This window comes from Perognathus longimembris, chromosome 28 (genome assembly GCF_023159225.1).
Source record: "Perognathus longimembris pacificus isolate PPM17 chromosome 28, ASM2315922v1, whole genome shotgun sequence".
Classification (NCBI taxonomy): Eukaryota; Metazoa; Chordata; class Mammalia; order Rodentia; family Heteromyidae; genus Perognathus; species Perognathus longimembris.
Window position 1 is genome coordinate 78,605,705 of NC_063188.1, and position 26,875 is coordinate 78,632,579.

Below are 26,875 nucleotides of genomic sequence, written 5' to 3' on the forward strand. Positions count from 1 at the left end.
GTCTTCCGCGACCTCAGCGGTTCCGTAAAGTCCCGCCTTGTCCCCTTCCCTTTGGTCGTTCTTCTTCCGTTCGGTACGTCCCCTGTCTCATGCGGCTATCTGGTTGGCCAGCATGTTAGCCTTACGTCATTTACCCGCGCCACCCGGAAGCCGCGTTTCACGCCAACAATTCTTTTTGCCGGCGGCCCTGAGGTAAGGGGTGCTTGTGGGTGTCCCGGGTCAATAAGTCCCAAAGTTGGGATGGGAAGAACGCGGAACCCCCAATCATAAGCCGAACAAGTCTATTCCAAATGTTAAAAGGGCAGGGATAAAACCAGCGGTTAATGTGGGTCTTCCCCTCCTCTTCATTCCCCAGGAGCCCATTATGGCGACGCCCCCTAAACGCCGGGCTGTGGAAGCCACGGGGGAGAAAGTGCTGCGCTACGAGGCCTTTATCAGTGACGTGCTGCAGCGAGACTTGCGGTAAGGGACAGCGCGGGAGGTGGGGCATTCGGAACATTCCACATGGTGGGTTGGGCATTCTGACTTAGGGCCAAGCCTTCGGATTGGTGGGCAAAGCAAACGAAGGGGGGGGGGGTGACATCGGGAGTGCCCTTAGGGTGGAACTGGATGTTCTTAGCAGAACGGCCTTTGATATTAGTTAGCAGGTTAGTGCTGACGTTCCAAAACCAGAGTTCTTAGGTCTTCTGGCTTGGCCATGTGAACACAGCGCACTCTACCTGGCCATTCTATACCTTACAAACTTTCCTATCTGTAACAGGTAACATTTGGTGGTTTGAAGTTTCTAAAAGTGTTCATGTTAAAAAAAAAAAATGTAGCAGAAGCCAAGTGGCCACAGATACCACTCAGGAGGCTGATGCAAGAGAATTGAGACTAGGTTGGATTATAGGGAGAGACCTTATTTTAAAAAATACATTTTGGGGCTGGGAATGTGGCTTAGCGGTAGAATGCTTGCCTAGCATGCATGAAGAAGACGGGTTCGATTCCTCAGCACCACTTAAACAAAAAGCCGGAAGTGGTGCTGTGGCTCAAGTGATGGAGTGCTAGCCTTGAGCAAAAAATAGTTTTTAAAATAGAATTTAACTGATGGATGAAACACAAGAAAGACTCATGAATTGTGGAGACTTAAAGCAGACAGACTGATAGCTCAAACCTGTAATTTAGCTACTTGGGAAGCTGAGATTTGGAAAATTGTGGTTCAGAGCCATCCCAGGCAGAATGGTCCACAAGAACTCATCTCCAAATAACCATCATAAACCTGGGCTGGACTCATGGTTCAAGTGGTAGAGTGCCAACCATGACTGAGTTCAGGTTCCAGTAGTGGGAAAAAAAAAAAAAAAAACACGCGTTATTGCTGGAATTAATCTCAGCAGATGTTCAGAAACAGGACTTGGTGAGAATCCTAAAAGATGGAGGATATTTCAAGGTTGAGGGTGGGCCATTCTGATTGGCATAAGGCCTTGGAGAATATAATAATGACAAAGAGTTGGCATTCTTCTAAGTGCATTGTGGGAAACATGATTCTAAGGATTCTTAAGAAATACTGTCATCTCTGTTTTATAAATGTGGAAACCAAGTCCCAAACAGGTTTATTACTTGGCGAAGCCACACAGCTAGTAAAGAGTAGAGCTCAGATGTACACCCAGGCAGTTTGACCCAGAGTCCAAACTTAATATCAGCACTAAAATGTCTTTTTTTTGTTTTTTTTTGGAAATAGGGTCTCATTATGTGGGCCAGTCTGTCTCATACTTGTGATTCTCCTGCCTCAGCTTCTTGAGTTCTGATATTGCAAGTGCATGACTCCATGACTGGCTTAGAATGCCTGTTAGAGCATGATGTGAAATTTTCCAAGAGGGGCAGTGCCTATTAGTTTGTATTTTCATCCTATCAGGAAAGTATTGGACCATCGAGACAAGGTATATGAGCAGCTGGCCACATACCTTCAGCTGAAAAATGTCATTGAGCGACTCCAGGTAAAGACTTCTGGGTAGGGTATCCATTTTTATTTGTGGGGAGCAGGATAAATGAGGGAGATGGGAAGAGAAACCCCAGATCAAAACCTGTCAACTGACCTAGAAGTTGACAACTGACCCCTACCTCTTTTTCCCTGGCCCCACAGGAAGCTAATCACTCGGAGTTATATATGCAGGTGGATTTGGGCTGTAACTTCTTCGTTGACACAGTGGTGTGAGTGTCTTCCCACCCCTCTGAGCCCACAGGGTTCAACTTCCCCTTTCCTTTATAAAGTAAATATTCTTTTAGCATCTTTTGTGTACCAAGCACTATGCTTTTATGCTGCATTAGAATATGAGCCAGGTGCTGCTGATGTAACAAATAGGTCAAAATCCTTGCCCTTCTAAGGAACTGTATACTTTGCTATATAGTAAGACAGATTTCTGATACTTCCTCTGACCTCTTTTCTCAGCTCAGATACTTCACGCATCTATGTGGCCCTGGGATATGGGTTTTTCCTGGAGTTGACACTGGCTGAAGCACTCAAGTTCATTGATCGTAAGAGCTCTCTCCTCACTGAGTAAGTGTATTGCTTGGGGATAGTGTCTAAAAACACCAACATTGACTAGAGATGTAGCTTACTGGTACAGTACATGCCTAGAATGCTTGAAGCTCTGAGTCCCATCCACAATAACACACACACATAACACAAATGAAAATGCTACCATTTTCAACACACTTTCCCATGGCTACCTGGGTTGTTACTTAGGGAACCATCTCCTCTCATCCTCATGGCTGAGGAAGGAAGGCAGGGATGCATAGTTCCACCCCAGATATGGCACATAATTAATACCCAGTAAATGGTTTTTGTGTTGTTTGTTCAATATTCTTTGAGCTTGGTGGTGGGAATGAGGAAGAGTACAAAACAAAGTCTTAGAAGGTTTACATTCTAGAGGGGCTATCCTGTTTTACAAACATTCAATTATGAGCAGGTCCATGTGGTTGCAGCCTGTAAATCAGCAACAATAAAACAAGTTATTTCTTGTGTCATGTTCTGTCGTTTTCCTGCTCTAACTATGCTCTCACTATACTGAATGATCCCACATGATGACAAATACAGTGACCTTTCTGTATACCTGCAAGGCATGTTTCATGTGGCTTTCTTTCTTCTCTGTTGTCTTGAATATTTCTTCAACTAGTCTTTTTGTGACCTAACATTTTGTGTGTGCACACGTGTGTGTGTGTGTGTGTGTGTGTGTGTGTGTGTGTGTGTTGGTCCCATGGCTTGAACTCAAGGCCTGAACAGTATCCCTGAGCTTCTTTTGCTCAAGGCTAGCACTCTACCACTTAAGCCACAGCTCCACTTCCAAGTTTTTGGTAGCTTATTGGATATAAGAATCTCATGGATTTTCCTTCCCCAGGCTGGCTTCCAACTATGATAATCAGATTTCAGCCTTCTGAGTAGCTAGGATTATAGGTATCAGCCACCTGCACCCAGTTGTGACCTAACTTTTAAATATCAACCTCTAGCACTCGACTCCCCTTCTTTTCCTCCCCCCTACTCTGTTAATATTACCTCCTGATATTTACAGTTTAATTTTTTTCTTTTTTAACCTGTCCTGAGGCTTGAACTCTGGGCCTGGATGCTGTCCCTGAGCTGCTTCTGCTCAAGGATAGCACTGTACCACTTGAGCCACAGCATCATTTCTGCCTTTTTCTGAGTAGTTTATTGGAGATGAGAGTCTCACAGACTTTCCTGCCTGGGCTGGCTTCAAACCACAATCCTCAGATCTCAGCCACCTGAGTCACTAGGAGTACAAGCGTGAGATACCAGTGCCTGGTTTACAGTGTAATTTCTTTCTTTCTTTCTTTCTTTCTTTCTTTCTTTCTTTCTTTCTTTCTTTCTTTTTCTTTCTTTCTTTCTTTTTCTTTCTTTCTTTCTTTCTTCCTTCCTTCCTTCCTTTCTTCCTCTCTCTCTCTCTCTCTCTCTTTCTTTCTTCCTTTCTTTTATTTGTTGTTTTCTCCAATTAGGTTATACATTTTAAAGTTATTATTTGTTGAACCACTGGGACTCAAACCCAAGACCTTGTATGCTGGGCAGTAACTCAACCATTGAGCTACATGACAGTCCAGGTTATAAGCTTAATAAAGGGAGAAATTTTGTCTATGCCTCAGCTGACCAAATTGTTACACAACATAGAGTAGACACTGTTTGGTGAAGGAGTTTGTAAGGGCATACTCAAAGTAGATTAAAATGGTTATTGAAGCAGGTGGATGTGGGTAGTGTTGGGGAAAGAAAGGATAGCCTCCAGGTAAGTTTAGATTTGGAGCTGGGAAGTACATTTGGCACTGTGGATGAGGGATTTGAAATGTAGATAGGGAAGTCTTCCAGAGGAAGTGACATTTGGGTCATCTGACTGAGTGCACAAGCCATGGGAAGAGCATTCCTGGGAAAGGGGACACTGTCTAGCATGGTATAGAAGCTGCCAAGAGAAGCAAGCATGGCTTAGGTAGAGGAATACACAGAGATAGATAGGCTCTCATCATGTGACTACTACTCGTATAAAATTCTTCCTGGGCTACATTTATTCCTACATTCATTTCTTCTACAGTTTCTTCTCTTAGAGTTTAGTAATTGTTCTCTTCAAATCTTTTCAAGTTCCAGTGTTAGAGAACCACTACTGATTTCTAAACCTTAGTGATCATTCCAATTAGCAAATAGCTTGATCAGGGTCAGTAAAATTCTGAAATGGTGACCATTTAGTCCATTTGGGGGGTTTTATTTGTTTGATGCCAGTTCTGGAACTTGAACTCAGGGGCTCATGCTCTTGCTTGGCTTTTTTTATTTTTTATTTTTTTTGGTCAGTGTGGGGCTTGAACTCAGGACCTGGGCACTGTCCCTGAGCTCCTTTGCTCAAGGCTAGTGCTCTACCACTCTGAGCCATAGTTCTTCTTAGGGTTTCTGGTGGTTAATTGGAGATAAGAGTCCCATGGACTTTTCTGCCCGGGCTGCCTTAGAACCTTAATCCTCAGATCTCAGCTTCCTAAGTAGCTAGGATTAGTGTAAGCCACCAGAACCTGGCTTACTTGGCTTTTTTGCTCATGGATGGTGCTCGACTACTTGAGCCACAGCTCTACTTCTTTATTTTTACTGGTTAATGGGACATACAAACTTATCTGCCCAGGCTGGCTTCAAACTGTGATCCTCTGATCTCAGCCTCTTAAGTAGGATTGCAGTCATAAGCTACTACTGGCTGTTTGCTTGAAGTCCAGTTCTTATAATGAATCTCTTGTGTGACAGGATTCTTGGGCCTTTCTAATGTATTTTAAATTTTGAGACTTGTTTATTTTGCTCACAATGAGGTATTTGCCAGTGTCTACTCTTTTTTTTTTTTTTTTTTGGCCAGTCCTGGGCCTTGGACTCAGGGCCTGAGCACTGTCCCTGGCTTCTTCCCGCTCAAGGCTAGCACTCTGCCACTTGAGCCACAGCGCCGCTTCTGGCCGTTTTCTGTATATGTGGTGCTGGGGAATCGAACCTAGGGCCTCGTGTATCCGAGGCAGGCACTCTTGCCACTAGGCTATATTCCCAGCCCCCAGTGTCTACTCTTTTATCTAGTAGGCTTTTTGCTGTACCGACCTGGATTATTAGTGTAATGGAAAAATATTGCTTTATTACAGCTAATAAAGTTTCATCTTTAATATATATACAGTCTGCCTCTCTTATTTATCTCTCTACCTTCACCTTTTAGAAGCCACCTTTACTTATTCTTCTGCAACCACAGTGACCTCTTGATTGTGCCTCAAACATGCCAGGCACACTGCCACCTCAGTGCCTTTGTATTGGTTGCCCCATGTGGAATACCCATCCCCAGTGTAGCTACAGTATTCACTACACTGTAAGACTTTATTCATATGTTTCTCAGTGGCCAGGCATGGACATGGACATGAACAGTAATCCCAGCACTTGGGAGGCTGATGCAGTCGGTCAAGGGCAGCCTGGATTACATAATGAAACCCTGCCTCAAAAAATGCTTCTCAGGGCTGGGAATATGGCCTAGTGGTAAAGTGCTCACCTCGTATACATGAAGCCCTGGGTTCGATTCCTCAGCACCACATATAATAGATAAAAGCCAGAAGTGGAGCTGTGGCTCAAGTGGTAGAGTGCTAGCCTTGAGCAAAAAAGAAGCCAGGGACAGTGCTCAGGCCCTGAGTCCACGTCCCAGGACTAGCACCAAAAACAAAACAAATAAACAAAAAAATGCTTCTCAGGGAAATCAATCCTAACCACTCTATTTCAAATTGAAGCCCCTACTCCTTATCTTCCCTGATGGTTCAGTTTTTCCTTATTCTTAACAGCCATCTGATATACCATATATTTTGTTCTGTCATCTATCTCTCAGCAAGAAGCTGAACTCCATAAGGTCAGGAGATTTGTTTCTTCTATCTCTGTCTATCTCCCCAGTGCTTAAAACTGCCTAGCATAAGTTGGCATTCTGTTACCTTTGAATCAGTGTAGTTCAGGTGGTAGCTAGTCTGAGTGGCAGTCCTCCAGGATGTAGGCAGTTCTTGAAATGATGAAGGGTCATCCTCATAATCATAAGTGTGCCCCACTGTTCTCTTTCTTGTTTCTTTTATCCAGGCTCAGCAACAGCCTCACCAAGGACTCCATGAATATCAAGGCTCATATCCACATGTTGCTAGAGGTGAGAGCAGCTCAATTCCACTCCCACTCTATTCCCAGATGTATGTAGGGTGAAGAAGAGAAAAAAACCAAAGTAGAGAAGGACTAATTTTCCTTCTAAAAAAGAGCCAAGGGAAGGGAAGTCCTAGAAAAGCTGGGGAAAGCTTGGCCCTAACCTGTATCCGACTTTTTTTTTATCCTCCTTTGCAGGGGCTGAGAGAACTGCAAGGCCTGCAGAATTTCCCAGAGCCAGCTCACCATTGACTACTACTTCCTACCCTCTTGAGACATTAAAGAGCCTGAATGCCTTGGAGTCACATGACCCTTCTTTCCCCCCTAATCCCTGATGGTGGCCAAGTTGTCCTGTTTCCAAGCACAAACTTACTGGGAGACCCGGAGACTGGGTTTCTGGGTAGAACCTTTAAATCACCCTGGAAGCCCTGTGTCTAGATTGTTGCCTGGCAGCATTTGGCATTTTATGCTTTGCCCACTTTTCAATCGCCTTAGCAGCCTGAGCCCCCACCTCACCCTTTGTGAACTACTATAGAGAATGGACCAATTGAAAGTGGTTTGTTCCTACTGTCAGGAGCTGTTCACTCCTGGCCCTAAGGTTTACTCTCTCCTATACTTCAGTGGTTCCTGAAAAACCCTAAGTAACACCAATGCCCAAGCATAGTCTTGCTCCTGCTTCTAAACCCCAGGTTTCACTAGTGGATGCAGATACCACCCTCTGTGCTCTAGCTTCTAGTCTCAGTTGAGACCACCTTACCTTGATTATAGAAGATCCCAGAGTCCTTCCTCTTATAATTGGCCACAGCTCAACCTTGCCCTCCTTGTATACATTTAATTTATGCCACTGAACTCCTTTTCGTATTTGGCAGCCATCCAGCCCTCCTGCTTGTTTCTAAATTCGTCTTTTCTGGCCAGTCACCATAGAGTTACCTTGCCTGCCTACACAGAGCAGGTCTGACTCTCCCTGGCGGCTGCTACACCCATTTCCATATAAGTCCTGCTTCCGCCCGGCGGCATGGTGAGCAGCACTGCCTTGGTGTTTTGGCAGCTGTCTCAGAGTCTACCAATCAGCTGAAAGCAGGACTCACCCCACCCCCTATCCTCGGAGCCTTCTCGTCTGCCATCAATCCTATTTAAGCCAATCAATTACTCAGTCTTATTTGAACCAATCAGGGTGGAGCTCCAGCAAGCATATGCCCTCTCTGGCCAGTCAATCAGCTCATTTAAGCCAATCACTGTATAGCTCTGTAGATAGGGCCCGCCCCCAGCTCCAAAGCAGCTCTGCTGGTCCCCGATGCATTGGCCAATGGGGGAGCGGCGGGATGGTTGGCTCCTCCTTCCGCGCCGGCCCACGTGAGTGGTGGGGAAACGCTGGGGCGGCTTCTAGGTGCCGCCGCCGCCGCCGCCACCGCCGCCTCAGAAGCCGGGCCTGGGGGGCGGTGGGGCCGCGTATGGAGCCCCCGCCCCCCGGAGCTGCCAACACTGCCACCTCGCCACACACAGGTGAGCTCTGGGCCTGAAGGGTGGAGGGCCCTGTCTGTGACCTCACGTATCCTTCCCACCCCCGCACAGGAGATGTGGCTTGTCCCGTGGCCTCCTAGTGTTGGACTCCCTTTAGCCACCACAGGGGTTAGTGACCTGCGTGTGCATTGCCCCTCCCTTCGTCCCTTGTAGTGAATCTCACTGTGGCGTAACCACCCTTTCCGGCTGTATAATGGATCGGTCTGCGTGCATTTATTTCTCCCCACCCTAAGTTACAGTGGACTCGTCCATGGTCTCTTCTCTCCCCCCCCCCCCTTACTGGGAGGCAGTCTGTGGCATTGTCCAACCCCCTTAATAGTAGTTGCGTTTAAGTGTTTATCTTTTTCAAGTCTCAACTTTCAGGGGACCCGTCTGTGGCCTTGTTTATATGCCACCCTTCCCAGTTCCTTGTAGTGAGTCCATTCGTGCTGCCTATGTACCCGACAGTACACTCACCTGTAATGGTGAGTCCATCTAAGTTTGTGCCTCCTCCAACGCCTTAATGCCCCTCACTTCGTGGCACTGCTCCCCACACTTTATAGTAGATGGGTCTACATGTTTGTATTCAAGCGTTCATTGCCTTAACTATTTTATTTATAGATTCCTCCCTTTTAATAGTGGGTCAGTTTAGTGTTTTATATTTGATCATTTTTAGTATCCCAGTCCATGCTTTGTTCCATCCTCTCATTTTAATAACTGTAATGACTTTTACTCTACGCTATTGTGCATGAGAAAGTTTTTCTGCCTCCAGAAGATGAGCCATATCCCTTTACCTTTATAGTGGATCTGTTCACTAGCTTCCTGCTACACCTTTGCTGGCATTCACACCCCCTAAGTCCTCCCCTGTGTCCAGTGCTTGTAGTCCTTCCCCCAAGAAAGTTCTTACTAGACAGGCATTGATGGCTCATGCCTGTAATCCTAGCTGCTCAGGAGGCTGAGATCTGAGGATTGCAATTCAAAGCCAGCCTAGGCAGGAAAGTCATTAAAACTCTTATCTCCAATTAACGAATAAAAAAAATAGTGGGATTGTGGCTTAAGGGATAGAGTGCTATCCCTGAGCCTTTGTGCCCTGAGTTCAAGGAACACACACACACACACACACGCACGCACGCACACACACACAAAAGGTCCTCCCTGCCAGGCTTCAGTGGTTCATGCCTGTAATTCTAGCTACTCAGGAAGCTGAGATTTGAGGACCAAGGTTCAAAGCCTGCCTGAGCCGGAAAGTCTGGAAAGTCTTATCTCCAATTAACTACCAAAAGGTCAGAAATAGAGCTGTGGCTTAAAGTGATAGAGCACTAGCCTTGAGCACAAAAGTGCAGGGATAGTGTCCAGGTCCTGAGTTTAAGCCCCAGGACCAGCATACATACCAAAAAATGGTCCTTCCTTCTTTCCATGTGCTGGATAGACTGATCTTCCCTGACACCACCACCCCCCCCCCCAGCTCTTGTGTACTTGTTGAACCAAGGAATTTGTGAATTCAGAGCCTAGGCATTGTTGCTGAGTTTTTCTGCTCAAGGCTAGTGTTCTTCCACTTGAGTCACAGTTCCACTTCTGGCTTTTTGATGCTTAGCTGGAGATAAGAGTGTCACAGACTTTCTTGACTGGGCTGGCTTTGAACTAGGATTCTCAGAACTCAGCCTCCTGGGTAGCCAAGATTATAGGCATGATCTACCAGCACCTAGCTAAACTCAGAATTTGTGTGTATGTGTATGCCAGACCTTGGGCTTGAACTTAGGCAGGGCCTGAGTGTTGTCCCTGAGCTTTGGCTAGAGGCTAATGCTCTACCACTTGAGCCATAGCTTCACTTCTACCTTTTTGATAGTTTAGTGAAGATAAGAATCTCACAGACTTTCCTGCCCAGACAGACTTTGAACTCTGATCCTAGTATCTCAGCCTCCTGAGTAGCTAGGATTAGAGGCATGAGCCACTAGCCCATGCTAAACTCAGTATTTTTCATTGCAGAGCAAACTTTCCTCATACACACTCTTTAGCTACTAAGACATTTTGCATTACTATAATAAACAAATTTGGTAGTGATATCAATGAGAATATCAATAGTCACTAACATTTATTGAGCACTCGCTAAGTACCAATGATTTATATTCACTAGCTCCTCAAATTCTCACCATCCCCCTGTGAGACAGATACTGAGAAACTGAGACATAAGGAAGGTGAAAATGGTTTTCTTAAAGGTGATCCCAGTAAGTATTCAGCACAAGAATGTTTTTTAAGGCATTCTTCTTTCACCTCATTGTACCCTATATGAGGCTCCATTCCTTAGAAACCAAATTAGTTCTCATCTCTAGGCTTTTGTTTTTTGCTGTTTCTTCTGCCCACAGAGCCTACAGAACCATCTCTGTTCCACACCTGGTCTTATTATCCACCTATCCCCAGTCCCAGCATCGGTATGACCTTAGATGAGTAACAACCACTTTCTCCCTGTCTCCCTGTACCTGTTTGCCTTTTGCTAACATGGGGCTTGGAACTAGAATCCTCTCCAGTATAAAGACAGAATGTCTGTGAGTTAATGTCTGTGAACAGATCTTCTCTCTGACTTAACTTTCTTCATCTCTCCCCCATCCCAGACCTGTGCTCCAGTGTGACTTTCCCCATGTTGGCCTAGCCCTTGCTCTCCCTCTAAACACAGAAGGCACAGGCAGCCCCAGGGCCTTTGTAATGGCTATTCTCTCAGATCCAACACTACTCCCAAATCTCTGCCAGGTGCCTTCAAGGGCCCTCTTCAAATTCCAACCCCTAATGAATGTGCCCCACACCCAGTGTGGGGAACTCTACTGTAAGATGCATGTAAAGATGTTTCCAAGGATACCAGTGGCTTTGTGAATAAGGTGAGTGTTATTGAAAGGATGTGTTCCCAGAAGTGTGATATATGCAACACCCTGTGTAAAGGCACAGATAGAAAAGATAATTCTGAGAGTGCTTTCATTGCGCTGCATCTGGGTTGTGTTATTTCAGTAAGTCATGTGTTCGTCACTGTGGTGCTTGGAATATAGAAAGGCACATACATAAAAATTTTTCTGAAGATGCTATTTGTGTAAAAATTAAAAAGCCAACATCCCTCTGAGCATCTGAGCCTGTACACTTGGGCTCAGGTCCCTCTCTATTTTCTACGTCCTCTGTCACTGTCGGACACATCATAGTTTGTGTGTTTTCTGTCTTTTACAAGGTTTAGTCTGATCCCTCACTGCTCTTGTCTTTAGTACTTAAACTGTGCCTGGTATATGGTAAATTAGCTGGGTACTAGTGGCTCTTACCTATAATTCTAGCTACTCAGAAGGCTGAGATCTGAGGATCACAGTTCAAAGCTAGTCCAGGCATGAATGTCACTGAGACTCTTATCTCCATTTAATCACAGAAAAAGCCAGAAGTGGTGCTGTAGCTCAAGTGGTCAAGTGCTAACCTTGAGCAAAAGGAGCTTAGGAACAGTACGTAGGCCCAGAGTTCAAGCCCCAGGACCAGCACAAAAAAATTGTTGCATGAATAGAGAAAAGTCATCTCAGACATCACTATGTGTGGCAGATGAAAGAAGAGGAATATGAGAACTAAGTAAGATTTTAGCTGGGACTGTTCAAATATTTACAAACATATTCTAAAAACCTAGTGAGTGTAATGGGGTCTGTGGGGAAGAATCCCCTATCCCTCCAAGACTCTACCACTCAGAGACAGTCTCAAGCAAAAGGACAGATTTATTGGGGAAGTACTCAGTATACTGACCGGCCAGGTCACCACCCAGACTGAGGAGATGTAACTGCAACCTTAAAAAGCAGGCTGGCCGGCCAGGGCCGCAGCCCAGACTCAGAGCTGGGACCTCACACCCTGCGGTCAGATTATAAAGGCAAATACCACATGGTCAGGCCTGCCACACACAGGTGGCCAATGAGGTTGCAACACTTACAGAGCATTCCAGGTCACACGCAGGTGGCCAATGGAGTTACAATCTGCCTCATAGCAACTGTTTAAACCAACCTATCATTTTAGTTAGACTTGGTGCACAGATTTGGCGGGACTCACATGATGCAGGCAGATACACTCACTCATGGGAGGGCACAGGTTTAACCTTGAACATTCCACTACTCGGGTGGTCAAGCAGTTTACATAATCTTATCACAGCGAAGGGGAACTTCCCTGGATAGGGTGGAGGAGATCTTAGCAAAGATGGAGTCAGCTTCTGCTCTCTTTAACTAATCTGAGATGGAGTCAATCTGACACCCCTCAACAGCCAATGATGGTGCTGGCCAGATCTGACCTCCATATTACAGTGAGTACCAAGCCTTCTTCTAGATGCTGGAGATGGAAAGAAGAAAAACAGGTAGGAACCTCTGCATTTGTGGGGCAGACATTTATTAATAGTAAGGGAGATGGTCTATGTCAAAAATAAGCATGTAAAATTAGATAGTATGTTAGACAAGTGCTAAAGAGTAAGAATGAAGTAGGCCAAATAGGAATAGCATTTGGGGTGGTTGGAATCTTAGGCACAAGGCAAGCCATACACTAAGGGAGGGAATATATCAGACAGCAAGAATGGCCAGTACAAAGATCCTGAGGAAGGATCTCTTGTGCTGTGATAAAGAACACCAAGGAGGCCACTGTAGCTGAGGCAGAGTGGAAGGAGTGGTAGAAGATGAGGTGGTGGAGGCCATGGTAATACCCAAGACTGAGGGCAAGGGAGAAAGATAATGTACTAGTTAACAGATGTTGAGTGTCTACCATGTGCCAGAGACAATTTTCTAAGTCTTTCATTTATTGGCACATGCAATCTTCATAAAAAGCTTTTGAAGGTAGGTGTGCTTTTGAGTACATTTGGCTTTATGAGTAAATTATCCCTATGCTATATAGGTGAGAAAAAGAAACAGAGTAGTTGAGTAATTTACTGAAGTCCACACGGAGTACAAAGCTGAAGACACAGGGAGAACAGATTTGCAGGGGTAGGGCAAACCTATTGTTCAGTGCATTGAATCACGCAGAGGAAGAAGGAATTTTGCCTGGGAGGGACTTGAACTTGATTATGGGTGTGATTAACAGTTGTTCTAGGACAACTGACTCCCTTTCCTGGGAGAATAGGTTGTGCCTCAAAAGTAAGAGCTCTCCTGAGAAGGATGCATAGCTTGAGGTGGCCATTTCCTAGCCTTTGTATGCGGGTTCTGACCCCATGGCCAAAAGTGCCCTCTGCACTCCTTCAGGTCACATGTTACTGCCTCAAGGCAGCCTGGCCTGCTCCTTTTGTGTAAAATCCCCTGAAGTCCCTGCAGTGTGTCTCGCCATAGAGATGCATGGTGAGGAGTGGCTAATTGTTTGGGTGTGAATTCCAGCTGCACCCTCCTCCAGCTGTGTGACTTTGGGCAACTTTTTTCTCTGCACTACCATTCCCTCATCTGGAGAAAGGGGCTTTAAAGCCCATTCTTAGGTGTTGGTTTGAAGATTATATGTTTAAAACAGTGTGCTGCTTGGCATCTGTGGCTCACACCTGTCATCCTAGTTAGGAGAGCTGAAGATCATAGTTTGAAGCCAGCCCAAGGTAGAGGAGTCTGTGAGATTCTTAACGTCCAACTAGTCACTAAAAAGTGAGAAGTGGAATTGTGGCTCAACTAGTAGAATGCCAGGCTTTAGCAAAAAATCTAACCAAGATTATGAGGCCAAAATGAAAAGTGTGTGGAGCTGGACATAGTGTACTCACCTGTAATCTCAGCATGTCGTCGGGGGTGGGGAGAGGGGGTAGAAAAATGAGTTTAAGGCCAATCTGAGCAACACAATGAGATCCTGTCTCAAACTGCAGGCTGGGAGCATGGCTCAAATGGTAGAGCATTTTCCTATCACAGAAGCCACAGTTCAAAACCAGTGCTGCCAAAAAAGTATATAGCATACTGTAAGGTCTACATAACAATTCGTGTTTCTTAAATTACTATTCTTCACAACATACCCAAGTGTCTAATGAGCCTTGTAATGGGATCCCCCCAAGGGAGAGGACCACAATGTAATGGGGTTCAAGGGGGGGAATCCCCCAACCCTCCAAAAGTCCACCACTCAGAGATAGTCTCAAGCAAAAAGATGGATTTATTGGGGAAGCAAAAAGTATATGACCCCCAGGGCCATGCTCCAGGTCAGGTTTTAAAGGCAAATACCACATGATCTAGCCTGCCACACGCAGGTGGCCTATGAGGTTACAACACTTACAGAGCATTCCAGGTCAAAATGCAGGTGGCCAATGGAGTTACAATCTGCCTCACAGCAACTGTTTGAACCAACCTATCATTTTAGTTAGACTTGATGCACGGATTTGGCGGGGCTCACATGATGCAGGTGGATACACCTACTCAGGGGAGAGCACAGATTTAACCTTGAGTGGTCCACATCTCAGGTGGTCAAGCAGTTTACACAATCTTATCTCACAGTGAAAGGGAACTTCCTTGGATAGGGCCAGGGAGATCTTAGTGAAGATGGAGTCGGCTTCTGCTCTCTTTAATCTGAAATGTAGTCAATCTGATACCCCTCAACAGCCAATGATGGTGCTGGCCAGATCTGACCTCCATATTACACCTCTGAAACTAGTCATCTCCAAACTGTCCTTCTGTTTGTTCTTTCTTTGCAACCTGTCCACTCCCTTCATACTCCCATCTCAGGTGTTCTCAACTCCATCCTCCCAAGTAACCAGGCCCCCTACCTAGGTTAGCCCTGACACCTCCCCACACACTATCTGTGCTACCTCTCAATGAATCTTAGCCAGAACCCTGCTTCTGAGCCCTTCCACAGCTGCCACCATCTCTCACTTGGACCATCACAGCCTCTTCGCCCCAACTGCTGTTCTCACTGAAGCCACGGGGATTCTGTTTAATATCCAAGTCACACAACACAGCCTGTCAGCCTTCTATTCACAACCCGCTTGTGACTCCTGTTTCACCAGAATCCAAATCTTTTTTTTTTTTTTTTGGCCAGTCCTGGGCCTTGGACTCAGGGCCTGAGCACTGTCCCTGGCCTCTTCTTGCTCAAGGCTAGCACTCTGCCACTTGAGCCACAGCGCCCCCTCTGGCCGTTTTCCATATATGTGGTGCTGGGGAATCGAACTAAGAGCTTCATGTGTAGGAGGCAAGCACTCTTGCCACTAGGCCATACTCCCAGCCCTAGATTCCAAATCATAACAGTGCCTGAAAATGCCTCCTTCTGGCTGGTCCAGTCTCCCGCCATTCTTTCTCCTTCCCTCCTTCCCTCCCTGTCCCTTTTCACCTATTGGGCTTCACTTTTCCCTCCAACCTGCTGGCACCCAGGCTGAGCCCTTCCTTCACCTCCTTTAGCTATTAACCTGTCACCTCAGCACCCACCCTCCCTTGAACTGGGAGAACAGCTCCTTTGCTGCTTGGTTGTTACCTATAGCCCTTTCACCATGTGCCAGACTGTTGACTTGTTTGCCTTGCTTATCTATCTATCCCAGTAAGATGGGAAATGTGCTAGAGCAGGATGCATGTGTCCAGTTTGTGGCTGTCTCTCAGCTACCTCGATGGCCCATGATTGGCAGTCCCTGAGTATGAGTGCTTGTTCATTGATGAGGTGATAGAAGGTAAACCCATCTGGGAAAGGTCTATTGCAGTCCTCTTTTTAAGTGAAAGAAATGATGAGCAGCAGAGCCCAGAGTCCATGGCCTTTCACTCAGTGGATGGGTTCTGCTGCAGCTCAGAGGAATGGTTGATAGTGCCACTCTTTACCACCAGGAGTCAGTCATACCAAACACTGGGCCTCTGAAAAGAGCAGGCCTTCAACACAAACTCAGTGAGGGGCTCTGAAAACAAGACTGAAGTTGCCACTTCATAGCTTTGTGACTTAGACCATTGCTTAAGACTGTGTCTGATTAATGGACTAGGAGCAAGCTTTGACAGAGGAACATATTGTATATTTTGTTGTAGATTAAAGGACAAAGCTATAAATGATAAGAGATTCTTCAAAACCTTCCAATTTAGGTTTTTTCTAAATCCAGCAATCCCAGCCAGGTAGATGTTGCTTGAATTATGCTCATCACCTTGGAGAAAGAGGAAGATCAGGTTTTATTTCCACTTTGCCCTCAGGAAATAACAGCAGTGGGTTGATAGGAAGGAATCTGTTCTCTGATGGCCATGCTAAGAGGGGACCAGTCCTTTGAAGAGCAGTTATCCTGATGGTTAAAAGCTTAGACCATTGGTACTTAGCTGCTTAGGTCCAAATGCAGGCTCTGTCTGTCACTAGCTGTGTGGGCATCATTTAGATACCATGTGCCTCAGCTGCCTTATCTATAAATTCATGATAATTAGGGTCTACTTTTCAGAGTTGATGGGAGGGATAAAAGAGTCAATGCCTATACAAATAACCCATACCTTCCTCCAAAGTCCCCAGGGCCAGATGTGCTTTAGAATTGGACATTTTTCCAATTTGAGAAAGGTAGCGTGGTGCACATATGATTCATTACATAACATCCTCAGCTCTGGCATCAGCTCCTTTCATATTTCTGCAGCACAATGCAGGAACATCTGTGCTAGGCGAGAATCAATAAAGACCAGGGAAGGCTTTGTTTTGTTTTAAATCAGGTTTTTCTGCCAAAAGAGTTTTAAAGATTTCTGGTTTTAGAGCTTTCAGGATTTGGGCACATGGTAGATAAAGAATTAGGAACAAATGAGAAACTAATATTTATTTAGAGCTTATCATGCCCAGGCATTAATCTACATAGAAAGAATGATTAAATCTTACTTTAGAAAGTAGAGGTATAGCTCAAGTGGTAGAGGGTCCTCCTTGAGCAAAAAAGTTAAGGGACATTGCCCAGGCCCTGAGTTCAAAAGATCTAGTACTGGTACACAAAAATATTCTTCTGTATTGAAGAATTGCACTTTTTACTAAAAAAAAAATCCCTTTTTTACAGATAGGTGTCTGATCCCTCCCCCACAGATGAGAATATTTGAAATGCAAAGAGGTTAAAGAATATGCCCAGGCAGACCTAGGATTTAAACTCTGGGAATCTGGCATTAGAGCTTAGGTAACTGTTTAATAAGCCAGATTGCCTCTGCCTGACATGTATTATTAAGCAGTGGGTAAATGTTAGTGACTAGTGTAGCCAAGAAGATGGGCTGAGGGTGCTGCTGGGTGGTAAAGTACATGCTTTGCATATGCACAAGACCCTAGACTCAATCCCTACCACTGCAAAAAAGAAGTACAGGGACAGTCGTAGGTTGGGGAGGGCTAAGGATACAGGGACAGATAAAGAAAGTCTTCATAAAAAGCACCTTTGGGCTGAGACCTGAAGACTATTCAGCAGAGCAAGGCAGCCCCATGTTTAGTGACCAGTACTTGCAAGATTCTTACAAAGGCATCTCCTGAAGATCTTAACATTGATGTGATTTTTTTTTAAAAAGCTCATAGCCATGCATAGTGAATCCTTGTTTTGAAGAAAACAAAACATGATATAGACAGGGCCAGTGGCTCACTCTTGTAATCCTAGCTACTCGGGTTGCTGTGATCTGAGAATTGAGGTTTGAAGCCAGCCAGGACAGGAAAGTCTGTGAGACTTTAACCAGCAAAAAGCCAATAGTGGAACTGTGAGTCAAGTGGTAGAACTCTAGCCTTAAGCAAAAAAAAGCTTAGGGACAGCACCTAGGCTCTGAATTCAAGCTCCAGTACCAGCACATGAAAACAAAACAGATCAAAAAAACTCACATGAGAAGCATTGCACTAGTTTTCTAGTCTTGCTGTGACAACTTGTTTGAAATTCAAGCTTCTTTATAGAATCATATTATTTTGCCAAGCATTGGTGGCTCACGCCTGTAATTCTAGCTACTGGGGGGTGGGGGGGGCTAAGATCGAGGATCAAGGATCAAAGCCAACCCTGGCAGTAATGTCCCAGAGACTCTTATCTCCAGTTAAGCACCAGAAAAGCTGGAAGTGGAGATGTGGCTCTAGTGGCAGAGAGCTAGCTAGTCTTGAGAAAAAAAAAAAGTTGAAGGAAAGTGCCCAAGCCCTGAGTTCAAGCCCTAGGACCTGCACATACACACACACACACACACACACACACACACACACATACGTGGGTATGCTAACACACATTTATAATCCATGAATTTGGGAAACTGAGGTAGAAGGATTTTAAATTTGAGTTCTGGGCTACAAAGTGAAACTCTTGTCTCAATAAAGAAAACATTTATTATCTGATAGTTCTATGTAGATCAGAAACCCCACATTGCTCTCATCAAGCTAACAGTAAAGTATTGGCAACACTGTACTCTTTATAGAGGCTGAGTAACTATCATTTTCTGCTAATCAGATTGTTAACAGAATCAATTCCTCAAGTTGTAGAACAAAGTCCTTGTTTTCTGATTGGCTATCAGCTGAGGGTTGTTACAGCTTTAAGGTGCCCACATCCCTTGTCTTGGACCACCCCCCCCCCCCCCCCCCGCTTCCTATTTCAGATGGCAGGTTGGTCCCTCTAGATCTGCCCTTGCCTTGCAAACTCTCCTTCCCCTACCATTCCATCTCTGCTCTCTTTCTGCTTCCCTTTTTTGCTTTTCAGAGCTCATATGATGAAATTGCCATCATTAAATAAACCAAAATTTTCTCTCTCATCTTAATTTCATCTCAATGATTTTTTTTCCTTTCTTCTTTCTTTTCTTCCTTTTGCTGCTCCTGGGGCTAGAACTCAGGGCCTGGGTTCTGTCCCTGAGCTTTCTTGCTCAAGTCTGGCATTCTACCACTTAGCCACAGCTCTACTTCCAGCTTTTTTTGGTAGTCAACTGGAGATAAGAGTCTCACAGACTTTCTTTCCCAGACTGGCTTCCAACTGTGATCCTCAGATCTCAGCCTCTTGAGTAGCTAGGATTATAGATATGAGCTACCAGAGCCTGGCAGAGTTCTTTCTTATTATGTAATATAATATACTAATAGGATAGACATCTTTGGGCCTTGGCATTATCTTGCCAGCTACAGTCTTCTGCCCCCCGCAAAAAAAATTGTAGTGGGATTTGGGGACAGAGGAGGAGGCAAGGTGATAAGAAAGGAGTCTTGCTGTCCTCTGCCCCTTCTCTCCACAGCTTCTCAGTTCTAACTGTCTGCCCTCTAGGTACCCCTGGGATGGCGTGAGCGCTCCCCCAGTGATGGACCCATCTGTGACCCTGTGGCAGTTTCTGCTGCAGCTGCTGAGAGAGCAGGGTAATGGCCACATCATCTCCTGGACCTCACGGGATGGTGGTGAGTTCAAGCTGGTGGATGCAGAGGAGGTGGCCCGGCTGTGGGGCCTGCGGAAGAACAAAACCAATATGAATTATGACAAGCTCAGCCGGGCTTTGCGGTACTACTATGACAAGGTATGGCCTCAGAGACCCATGGTTGGGATCCTCTGAATTTGTATTAGAAATTTCTTTTTTTTGTTGTGATCAATATAGCCTGAACTCTGAAAACAGTATTAACATTTAATCTTATCTACTGGTACTCTCAAACCAATGTGAGCCCCCAAATATTTACCTCAGTTGTTTTATTTTCTTACTACTTTGGCTATAACCCTACAGCAGTACTAATACTAACTCAGCTTTACCCTACTCACTGAGATTCCCAAAGCAATGCTGCCCTGCCATGCCCTGTATATTTCGTTTTTGTGCTTTATTTGTGTATGTGTCTTTGTGTCTGTGTCTGTGTGTCTGTGTATGTGTGTGCACGCTGGCACTAAGGCTTGAACTCAGGGTCTGGGCACTGTCCCTTAGCTTTTTATCTTTTTTATTCCTCTCAATGCTGGCACTCTATCACTTGAGCCATAGCTCTACTTCTAGCTTTTTGGGTTGGAGATGAGTCTCATAAACCTTCTTCCTATCCAATCTGGCTTCAGACTACATTCCTCAGATCTCAACCTCCTGAGTAGCTAATATTACAGGCATGAGCCATCTGCTTTTGACTTTTGCCTTATTCTTGTATCCAAACTTGGAAAGCATTGTTAATAGTGACTGGTCCCCATTGTGTTACCTTAGAACACTTAGACCAGTGCTGGGCTCCCCAAGTTACTTCCTAATCTTCTCTTATATCAGAATATTCCATATTCTTAATCCTACAGTCAAAACAATCCTGATGATATTTCACTAACATTTAATATTTCCTTACTTAATTTTCTGGAACCTCCAACACTTCCCTTCCTTCTCTCTCTCTCTCTCTCTCTCTCTCTCTCTCTTTTGCCAGTCGTGGGGCTTGAACTCAGAGCTAGGCACTGTCCTTGAGCTTCTTTTGCTCAAGGCTAGTACTCTACCACATGAGCCACAGCACCTCTTCTGGCTTTTTCTGTGTATGTAGTACTGAGGTATCGAACCCAGGGCTTCATGCAAGCTAGGCAAGCACTCTACCACTAAGCCACATTCCCAGCCCCCTTCCCTTATTCTTTCAGCTAAAACCTCCAGATCACATGTGTGATAACAGCTCTACACCCTATTCTATTGGATTCTGAGAAGAGCACTGGTCCTTCTCAACATTTCTCACAGTTGCTTTATGGCATCATCATATTCCTATAGCTAAAATTTTAGATTTTCTTCACCCTGTCCTCTTAGACAAGACCAGTGCCTTAACCCCCTCCAACATTTATACTAGTTTTCATTTGATTGCCTTAAGCAGAAATATCCAAAAAATCAACAAATTATCTCTTTATTCCTGTTCTAATAAATACAAGCCTACCCTGTGACACACCTGACCATCATGAAGAACCAGGCACTAGCAGCTCAGACTAGCAGTCTGTAATCCTAGCTGCTCAGGAAGCTGAGATCCGAGGATCACAGTTCAAAGCCAGCGCGCAAAAGGAAGTCCCATGAGACTCTTATCTCCAATTAATTACCAAAAAGCTGGAAGTGGAGCTATGGCTCAAGTGGTAGAGCACTAGCCTGGAGCAAAAAAGCTTAGAGACAGTGCACAGGATCTGAGTTCAAGTCTAAGGACTGTCATAAAAAAGGGCGTCCCAAGAATAGCCTAGTGCCCCCACAAGCAGATCTGTACTTCCCATCCTTTGTGATTCATGACACTTACTGCATTTACTATTTTATCCCTTGGTTTAGACTTCCAGAACAGTATCAATGATGCTACCTTGTTTTGTCTTCTGAGACCACCATAACAACCCTGAGACACTTTAGAGCACATGTGTCCTAACATGCTCTGGCCCACTTTCACCAGAGATCCTCCTTCAATATCTATACCAATATCTAACTGTTCTTATCTAGTTGCTTTCAGGTACTTCCTTTTCTTAGTGCTTTAACCTCTCTAGCACAGTACTAATATGGGACCTCCCCATCCTTAGCAGTGACCTGCCTTGTTCCTTGTCTATGTCAAGAGCTTTAAAGAATCCTCCATACCAACAATTCACCCCATTCACCTACATCAATGTAGTCTCTTCTGGCATTTCCTTGTACTATTGCACTGGCTAGTCTCCAAAACTATGTCCCAGCAGCCACCTGCACCCTGTTAACCCCTGGTCCTCACCTACTCCTGTAATTGGGTCCCACTGTGAAATAGAGCCTTGGAAGGCTGGAGATTAAGAGTAATGGGCTTTGAGTGATCTGGAAGGAAAGGATAAGGAATTGTGGAGGGGGACAGAGAAGGAGAAGTGGGGCTGGGACAGAGAGGAACATCTGGAAGCAAAAAGAGTTAGTGAGAAAGGAGCCCACATTTGAGAAACAGATGAGAGCAAGTAGGAAGGAAGACCCCTCAGCATCCCCCCTCTCACCCTCCCCGGTTTCCTCTAAAACTCTCAAATCTGTCCCCTCCCTTTCCAGAATATAATCCGAAAGGTGAGTGGCCAGAAGTTTGTCTACAAGTTTGTGTCCTACCCAGAAGTTGCAGGGTGCTCCACAGAGGACTGCCCACCCCAGCCTGAAGTGACTGTAGCCTCTGCAGTGGTAAATGTTGCCCCTGCTGCCACACATGCTGCATCCGGAGACACTGCCACCGGAAAGCCAGGTACACCCAAGAGTGCAGGAGTGGCGGGTCCTGGCAGCCTGGCACGCAGTAGCCGGAATGAATATATGCGTTCCGGCCTCTATTCCACCTTCACAATCCAGTCCCTGCAGCCACAGCCACAGGTACCTCCTCACCCTCGGCCTGCGTCGGTGCTCCCCAACACTGGCTCTTCAGGAGCAGCAGCACCCCCCTCAAGGAGCAGGAGTGCCAGTCCAAACCCCTTGGAGGCCTGCCTGGAGGTGGAAGAAGCTGGCCTGCCTCTGCAGGCAAGTACTGGAATATGGACATTCATACTGAAGGGGGTCAAGACAGATAGAAGGGACATAGGAGTCCTATTAAAGGACATCATGGAAGGAAGGAAGGAAGGAAGGAAGGAAGGAAGGAAGGAAGGAAGGAAGGAAGCAAGAAAGGAAGTCCACTTTGAGAAAGAGGTAAGAGGAGAATTACACAGATCCCCAGAAGCAAGAGGGAGGGTAAGCACGGTACAATTAGCTCCTCTGCATGTAGTAGGTGCTCTGCACATATTTAGTGCACAGGTTCTCACCCCTTAGCACCCATCAGAATCACCTGGATGACTTGTTACCAACAGATAGGTGGGGCCCAGCAATCTGATTTGTGTAACCATCTTGCCAGTCCTGGGGCTTGAACCCAGGGCCTGAGCACTGTCCCTGGCTTCTTTTTGCTCAAGGCTACCTACCATTCTGCCACTTGAGCCACAGCACCACTTCCAGCTTTTTCTATATATGTGGTGCTGAGGAATCGAACCCAGGGCTTCATGTATACGAGGCCACTAGGCCATACTCCCAGCCCTGATTTGTATATGTCTGGGGCCAGGCCCCTAGATTTGTACCCTAATGGGTTTCTCAGTGAAGCAAATGCCTCTGGTCTGTAAAAATACATTTCTGAGACAAGCACTAATGGCTCACACTTATAATCCTAGCTACTCAGGAGGCTGAGATCTGAGGTTCCCAGTTCAAAGCCAATTGGGACAGAAAAGTCTGTATTCTAATTAATCACCCAAAAAACTACAGTGGAGCTGTGACTCAAGTGGTAGAGTGCTTGCCTTGAGCAAAAAGCTAAGGGACCATACCCAAGGCCCTGAATTCAAATCCAAGGACCAGCACAAAAAAGCATATTTCTGAGTGCCAGTGTTCTCATGAATGAGGGTGCTATCTAGAGTGTCTGGCCCCCATTAAATTGTCTCACCCTGGGTCCCCTATCTCATAGAAGGATCTGCCACAGAGAAAGCCTCATTTCCATGGAGTCCAGTGTCTTATTGGTGGACATACTTTCATGTGCAGCCATGCCTCCAGTACCAATTCTCACCTTAGGGAAATAATTGGGTGTCCCATGGGAGAAAAGTTCTCTATCCCAACAATCCTTATATACCTCCTTGTGCTCACCCTTCTCCCAGGTCATCTTGACCCCTCCTGAGGCCCCAAACAAGAAATCAGAAGAGCTGAATGTGGAGCCAAGTCCGGGCCGCCCATTGCCCCCACAAGTGAAAGTAGAGGGGCCCAAGGAGGAGCTACAAGCTTCAGGGGAGGCAGGATTGGGGCGGGAAGCTGCCAAGGGTGATCCAGAAGTCCCGGCCACGGAGGGCCTGCAAGCCCGGCTGCCCACAGTACTTATGGAAACAACGGCCCCAGTGGGTGGCCTCTCAGCTTCCACCTCTGAGATTGCTCAGCCCCAGAAGGGCCGGAAACCCCGAGATCTGGAACTTCCACTTAGCCCGAGCCTGCTGAGTGGACCAGGACCTGAGCGGACTCCCGGATCAGGAACTGGCTCTGGTCTGCAGGCTCCGGGACCGGCGCTGACACCGTCTCTGCTACCTACGCATACATTAGTGAGTGTCCGTGAGGGGCAGGGCTAGCATCTGGGATGGGAGGGATTGGCACTTGGCCGGTGACTGACAGGTATTAGAGTTGGGCACCTGAGGTTGAATACTAAGAGGGTGGAGCCTTTGAATGAGGTGGTCTGAGCTGAGGCTTGGAGGGAGGAGGCTTAATTGAAGATGAGCCTGTCTAGGGACTTTGTGGGTGGCACTTAGGGAACTCAGGCTTTCTTTGGGAACTATTTTGGGTAGGACAGGGCTTGAAGGAACCTGAGCAGGGACCCTTAAGAGTCTGGCATTTGTTACTGAGTTTCCCAGTGAGGTACGCAGATGGAACCTAAGAATCGCAAGTTGACCATGAACTGTTATGAGGATGGTCACTTGTGAGGTCTGTAAACAAGTGAATAGAAGGTACTGGATTGTCTTGCCCAGTAAGGTCTCAGAAACTTAAGAGGGAGTGAGTGGAGAGGTTCAGATACCATAGGCATAGCCTTAGCAGTTATGGTCCAGTGCTGTGAGCTTCTGAGGAATGACTATGGAAATCTGAGTAGGAAATATATGGTGGGGCAGAGGCCATGTTCCTTCCATCTTCCCACACCTTTCTTCTGTTTACTTGAGCTCTGACCAACCCTTCCTCACAGACCCCGGTGCTGCTGACACCCAGCTCGCTGCCCCCCAGCATTCACTTCTGGAGCACCCTGAGTCCCATTGCGCCCCGCAGTCCAGCCAAGCTCTCCTTCCAGGTAGGATTTTCCCACACAAACACACCATCTTGGAGAGGGTGAGAGATGTTAGCATGGCCCCATCTATGACCTCTCCATATTTTTCCCCCAGTTTCCGTCCAGCGGCAGCGCACAGGTGCACATCCCTTCCATCAGCGTGGATGGCCTCTCGACCCCCGTGGTGCTCTCCCCAGGGCCTCAGAAGCCATGACTTCCATCACCACCACCACTAACACCCCCTTCTGGGGTCACTCCATCCATACCCCTGAACTTCTCTCCAGCCAGCCATCTCAAGGAGAAACATAGAACAACTAAGTGACTTGTGCTTTGGTTGTGATGGGGTGGGGATTCCTGGGAAGAAGGATCTCTCACTCACTAACTCTTCCACCGAAAACATACAACTTCTCCCTTTGCCAATCCTTCAGTGGCCGCCTTTACACGTCTCCTACTTCCATGGTAGAGGCGGTTTATTTATTTATTTTTTGAAGGCCACTGGGAGGAATCTGGCCCGATCCTTTTAGGGGGTGGTTGAGACATTTCCTTAATCTTCTCACTTTTTTATCCTCAAGACAAGACAATCGGGGTCTGGCTTGAGAAGGACCTTTCTTTATTTCTCAGCCTGCGCTTGGGGAGATGAGGGAGCCCTGTCAATATTTTGGGGTGTGGGTAGAAGAGATAGTTTGTTTTATTATTCCTGGTTATACCTAAGGGTCCAGGGAAGAAATTGTACAGTTTAACAGTTTGAGAGTCCATCAAGGAGGAATTACACCCTTGGGATAACAATTCCCTCCTCCCTAACTTTTCTCTCAGACAGTTTATCCTTTTCGCAACCAACATTTTGGCCAGGGAAGAACACCCCTTTTGTTGTTCTTCCCACTGAGAAGCCATTCCTTTGTCTGCCAAATTCCCTGGGGTCCTGCCTGTTGCCTCCCAATGGAGGGATTTTTTTGAGTGGTCCCCGTCTGGGGGACCCCTCCAGCCAGTACTCCAGATCTCCCTCTCTCCCACCCCTTGCCATTTTGATAGTATAATCTATTTTTAAATGGGGCTTTTCAATATGGGAGAGGGAAGCATCTCTTCCTGTTTTAGGGTGGGTGGGTGGGAAGGAAGGAAGGGATTTGGGGGGAATCTTCCTGCCACCCCCCCAAGTGTTTATTTTTGATACCAAACATGTATTTTCAGCTCCCTCCCTCCCAGCCCTCCAATTTCCTGCGGGCGGGTGCAAAGGACCCTTTAAGTGTCCCTGGAGTTGGGAGGGAGGAATGGGGGAAATAAAGCCTGTCTTATAGTTTGGGAGTTCCAGGCCGGGAATGCCAGGCTGGAGAGGGTGGGTTCAAAGTACTCCTGGGCTCACCTGTCAATACCAGTCCAGCCCAGGCCTGGAGACCTGGGGATTGGTGATTTGGGGGACGGTGCTACACTCGTCTCCACTGTTTATTTTACTTCCCCAAAATGGACCTTTTTTTCTAAAAGTCCCAGAGAATGGGGAATTGTTCCTGTAAATATATATTTTTAAAGGTGTTCCTGGAAGCTAGTGGTATCTTTTCCCCTGATGTCGTCAGGATGAACTGAGTGTGACAGGCATGATTTTGTGTGAAGGGCAAAGGGTGTGAGATAGAGGCTGATTGAGAGACACTGTTGTGATGGTATGTGTCAAAAACAGTGATTAAGAACTGCAAGTTGGTAATGTGGTGAGAAAAACTATGGAAAATTGTCGCTGTGTGTGTTATGTGTATGAGAGATGGCAGACATTGTGACTGCAGCTGGACATCAGCAGCTCATGCTTGTAACCCTAGCTATTTAGGAGGCTGAGATCTCAGGGTCATGGATTGAAGCAGCCTATGTGGGAAAATCCGTGAAACTCTTATCTCCAATTAAGTACCAAAAAAGGACAGAAGTGGAACTGTTGTGGCTCTAGTGGTAAGAGTGTCAGCCTGAAGCAAAAAGACTGGATGGTACTGTATAAGAGCTTAGCATGGTGGCGAAAGCCTGCAAGACTGTCACACATACAAGACACACATAACTCCCTGAGAGAGGGACAGTGTCTGAGGGCTATGGTTGAGTGTGCTTGTGAGCCTTTTTATAAAAGAGACAACAGAGTCTGGAAACCCAGAACTGTATGTAGGTTTAAAAAAACAACAACAACAAACTCAAGTTGTCGGGCTGGGAATGTGGCTTATTGGTAGCGTGCATGCTTAGCATGCATGA

At 46.1% G+C, this 26,875-nt stretch overlaps 2 protein-coding genes across 4 annotated transcripts; both read left to right on the plus strand.

Moving 5' to 3' along the window:
• Window positions 1-69: 69 nt before the first annotated feature.
• Uxt (ubiquitously expressed prefoldin like chaperone) lies at window positions 70-6,947 on the plus strand. Its single transcript, XM_048335709.1, has 7 exons — window positions 70-192; window positions 356-462; window positions 1,892-1,973; window positions 2,120-2,187; window positions 2,426-2,533; window positions 6,593-6,656; window positions 6,845-6,947. The coding sequence occupies exons 2-7, from the start codon at window positions 365-367 to the stop codon at window positions 6,896-6,898; spliced, it is 474 nt and encodes a 157-aa protein (XP_048191666.1). The 5' UTR covers window positions 70-192; window positions 356-364; the 3' UTR covers window positions 6,899-6,947.
• Window positions 6,948-8,015: 1,068 nt separating this feature from the next.
• Window positions 8,016-25,742, plus strand: Elk1 (ETS transcription factor ELK1). 3 transcript variants are annotated; one of them, XM_048335705.1, is made up of 7 exons: window positions 11,558-11,734; window positions 19,251-19,494; window positions 21,928-22,111; window positions 22,286-22,377; window positions 23,526-23,957; window positions 24,587-24,688; window positions 24,780-25,742. In XM_048335705.1, the coding sequence occupies exons 1-7, from the start codon at window positions 11,724-11,726 to the stop codon at window positions 24,876-24,878; spliced, it is 1,164 nt and encodes a 387-aa protein (XP_048191662.1). In that variant the 5' UTR covers window positions 11,558-11,723; the 3' UTR covers window positions 24,879-25,742. The 3 variants fall into 3 exon arrangements, with proteins under 3 accessions (XP_048191661.1, XP_048191662.1, XP_048191660.1); XM_048335704.1 differs by lacking the exon at window positions 11,558-11,734 and adding an exon at window positions 8,016-8,149 and having other exon boundaries at window positions 21,928-22,377; XM_048335703.1 differs by having other exon boundaries at window positions 21,928-22,377.
• The last annotated feature ends 1,133 nt before the right edge of the window (window positions 25,743-26,875 follow it).

Excerpts from the sequence above, each read along its gene's own strand:
- Elk1 (XM_048335703.1), top strand. Across the intron at positions 19,495-21,927 it reads TGCGGTACTACTATGACAAG|AATATAATCCGAAAGGTGAG; the intron begins GTATGGCCTCAG and ends CTCCCTTTCCAG. Across the intron at positions 23,958-24,586 it reads TGCTACCTACGCATACATTA|ACCCCGGTGCTGCTGACACC; the intron begins GTGAGTGTCCGT and ends CCTTCCTCACAG.
- Uxt (XM_048335709.1), top strand. The coding sequence starts at position 365 with ATGGCGACGCCCCCTAAACGCCGGGCTGTGGAAGCCACGGGGGAGAAA. Across the intron at positions 1,974-2,119 it reads ATGTCATTGAGCGACTCCAG|GAAGCTAATCACTCGGAGTT; the intron begins GTAAAGACTTCT and ends CTGGCCCCACAG. Across the intron at positions 6,657-6,844 it reads ATATCCACATGTTGCTAGAG|GGGCTGAGAGAACTGCAAGG; the intron begins GTGAGAGCAGCT and ends CCTCCTTTGCAG.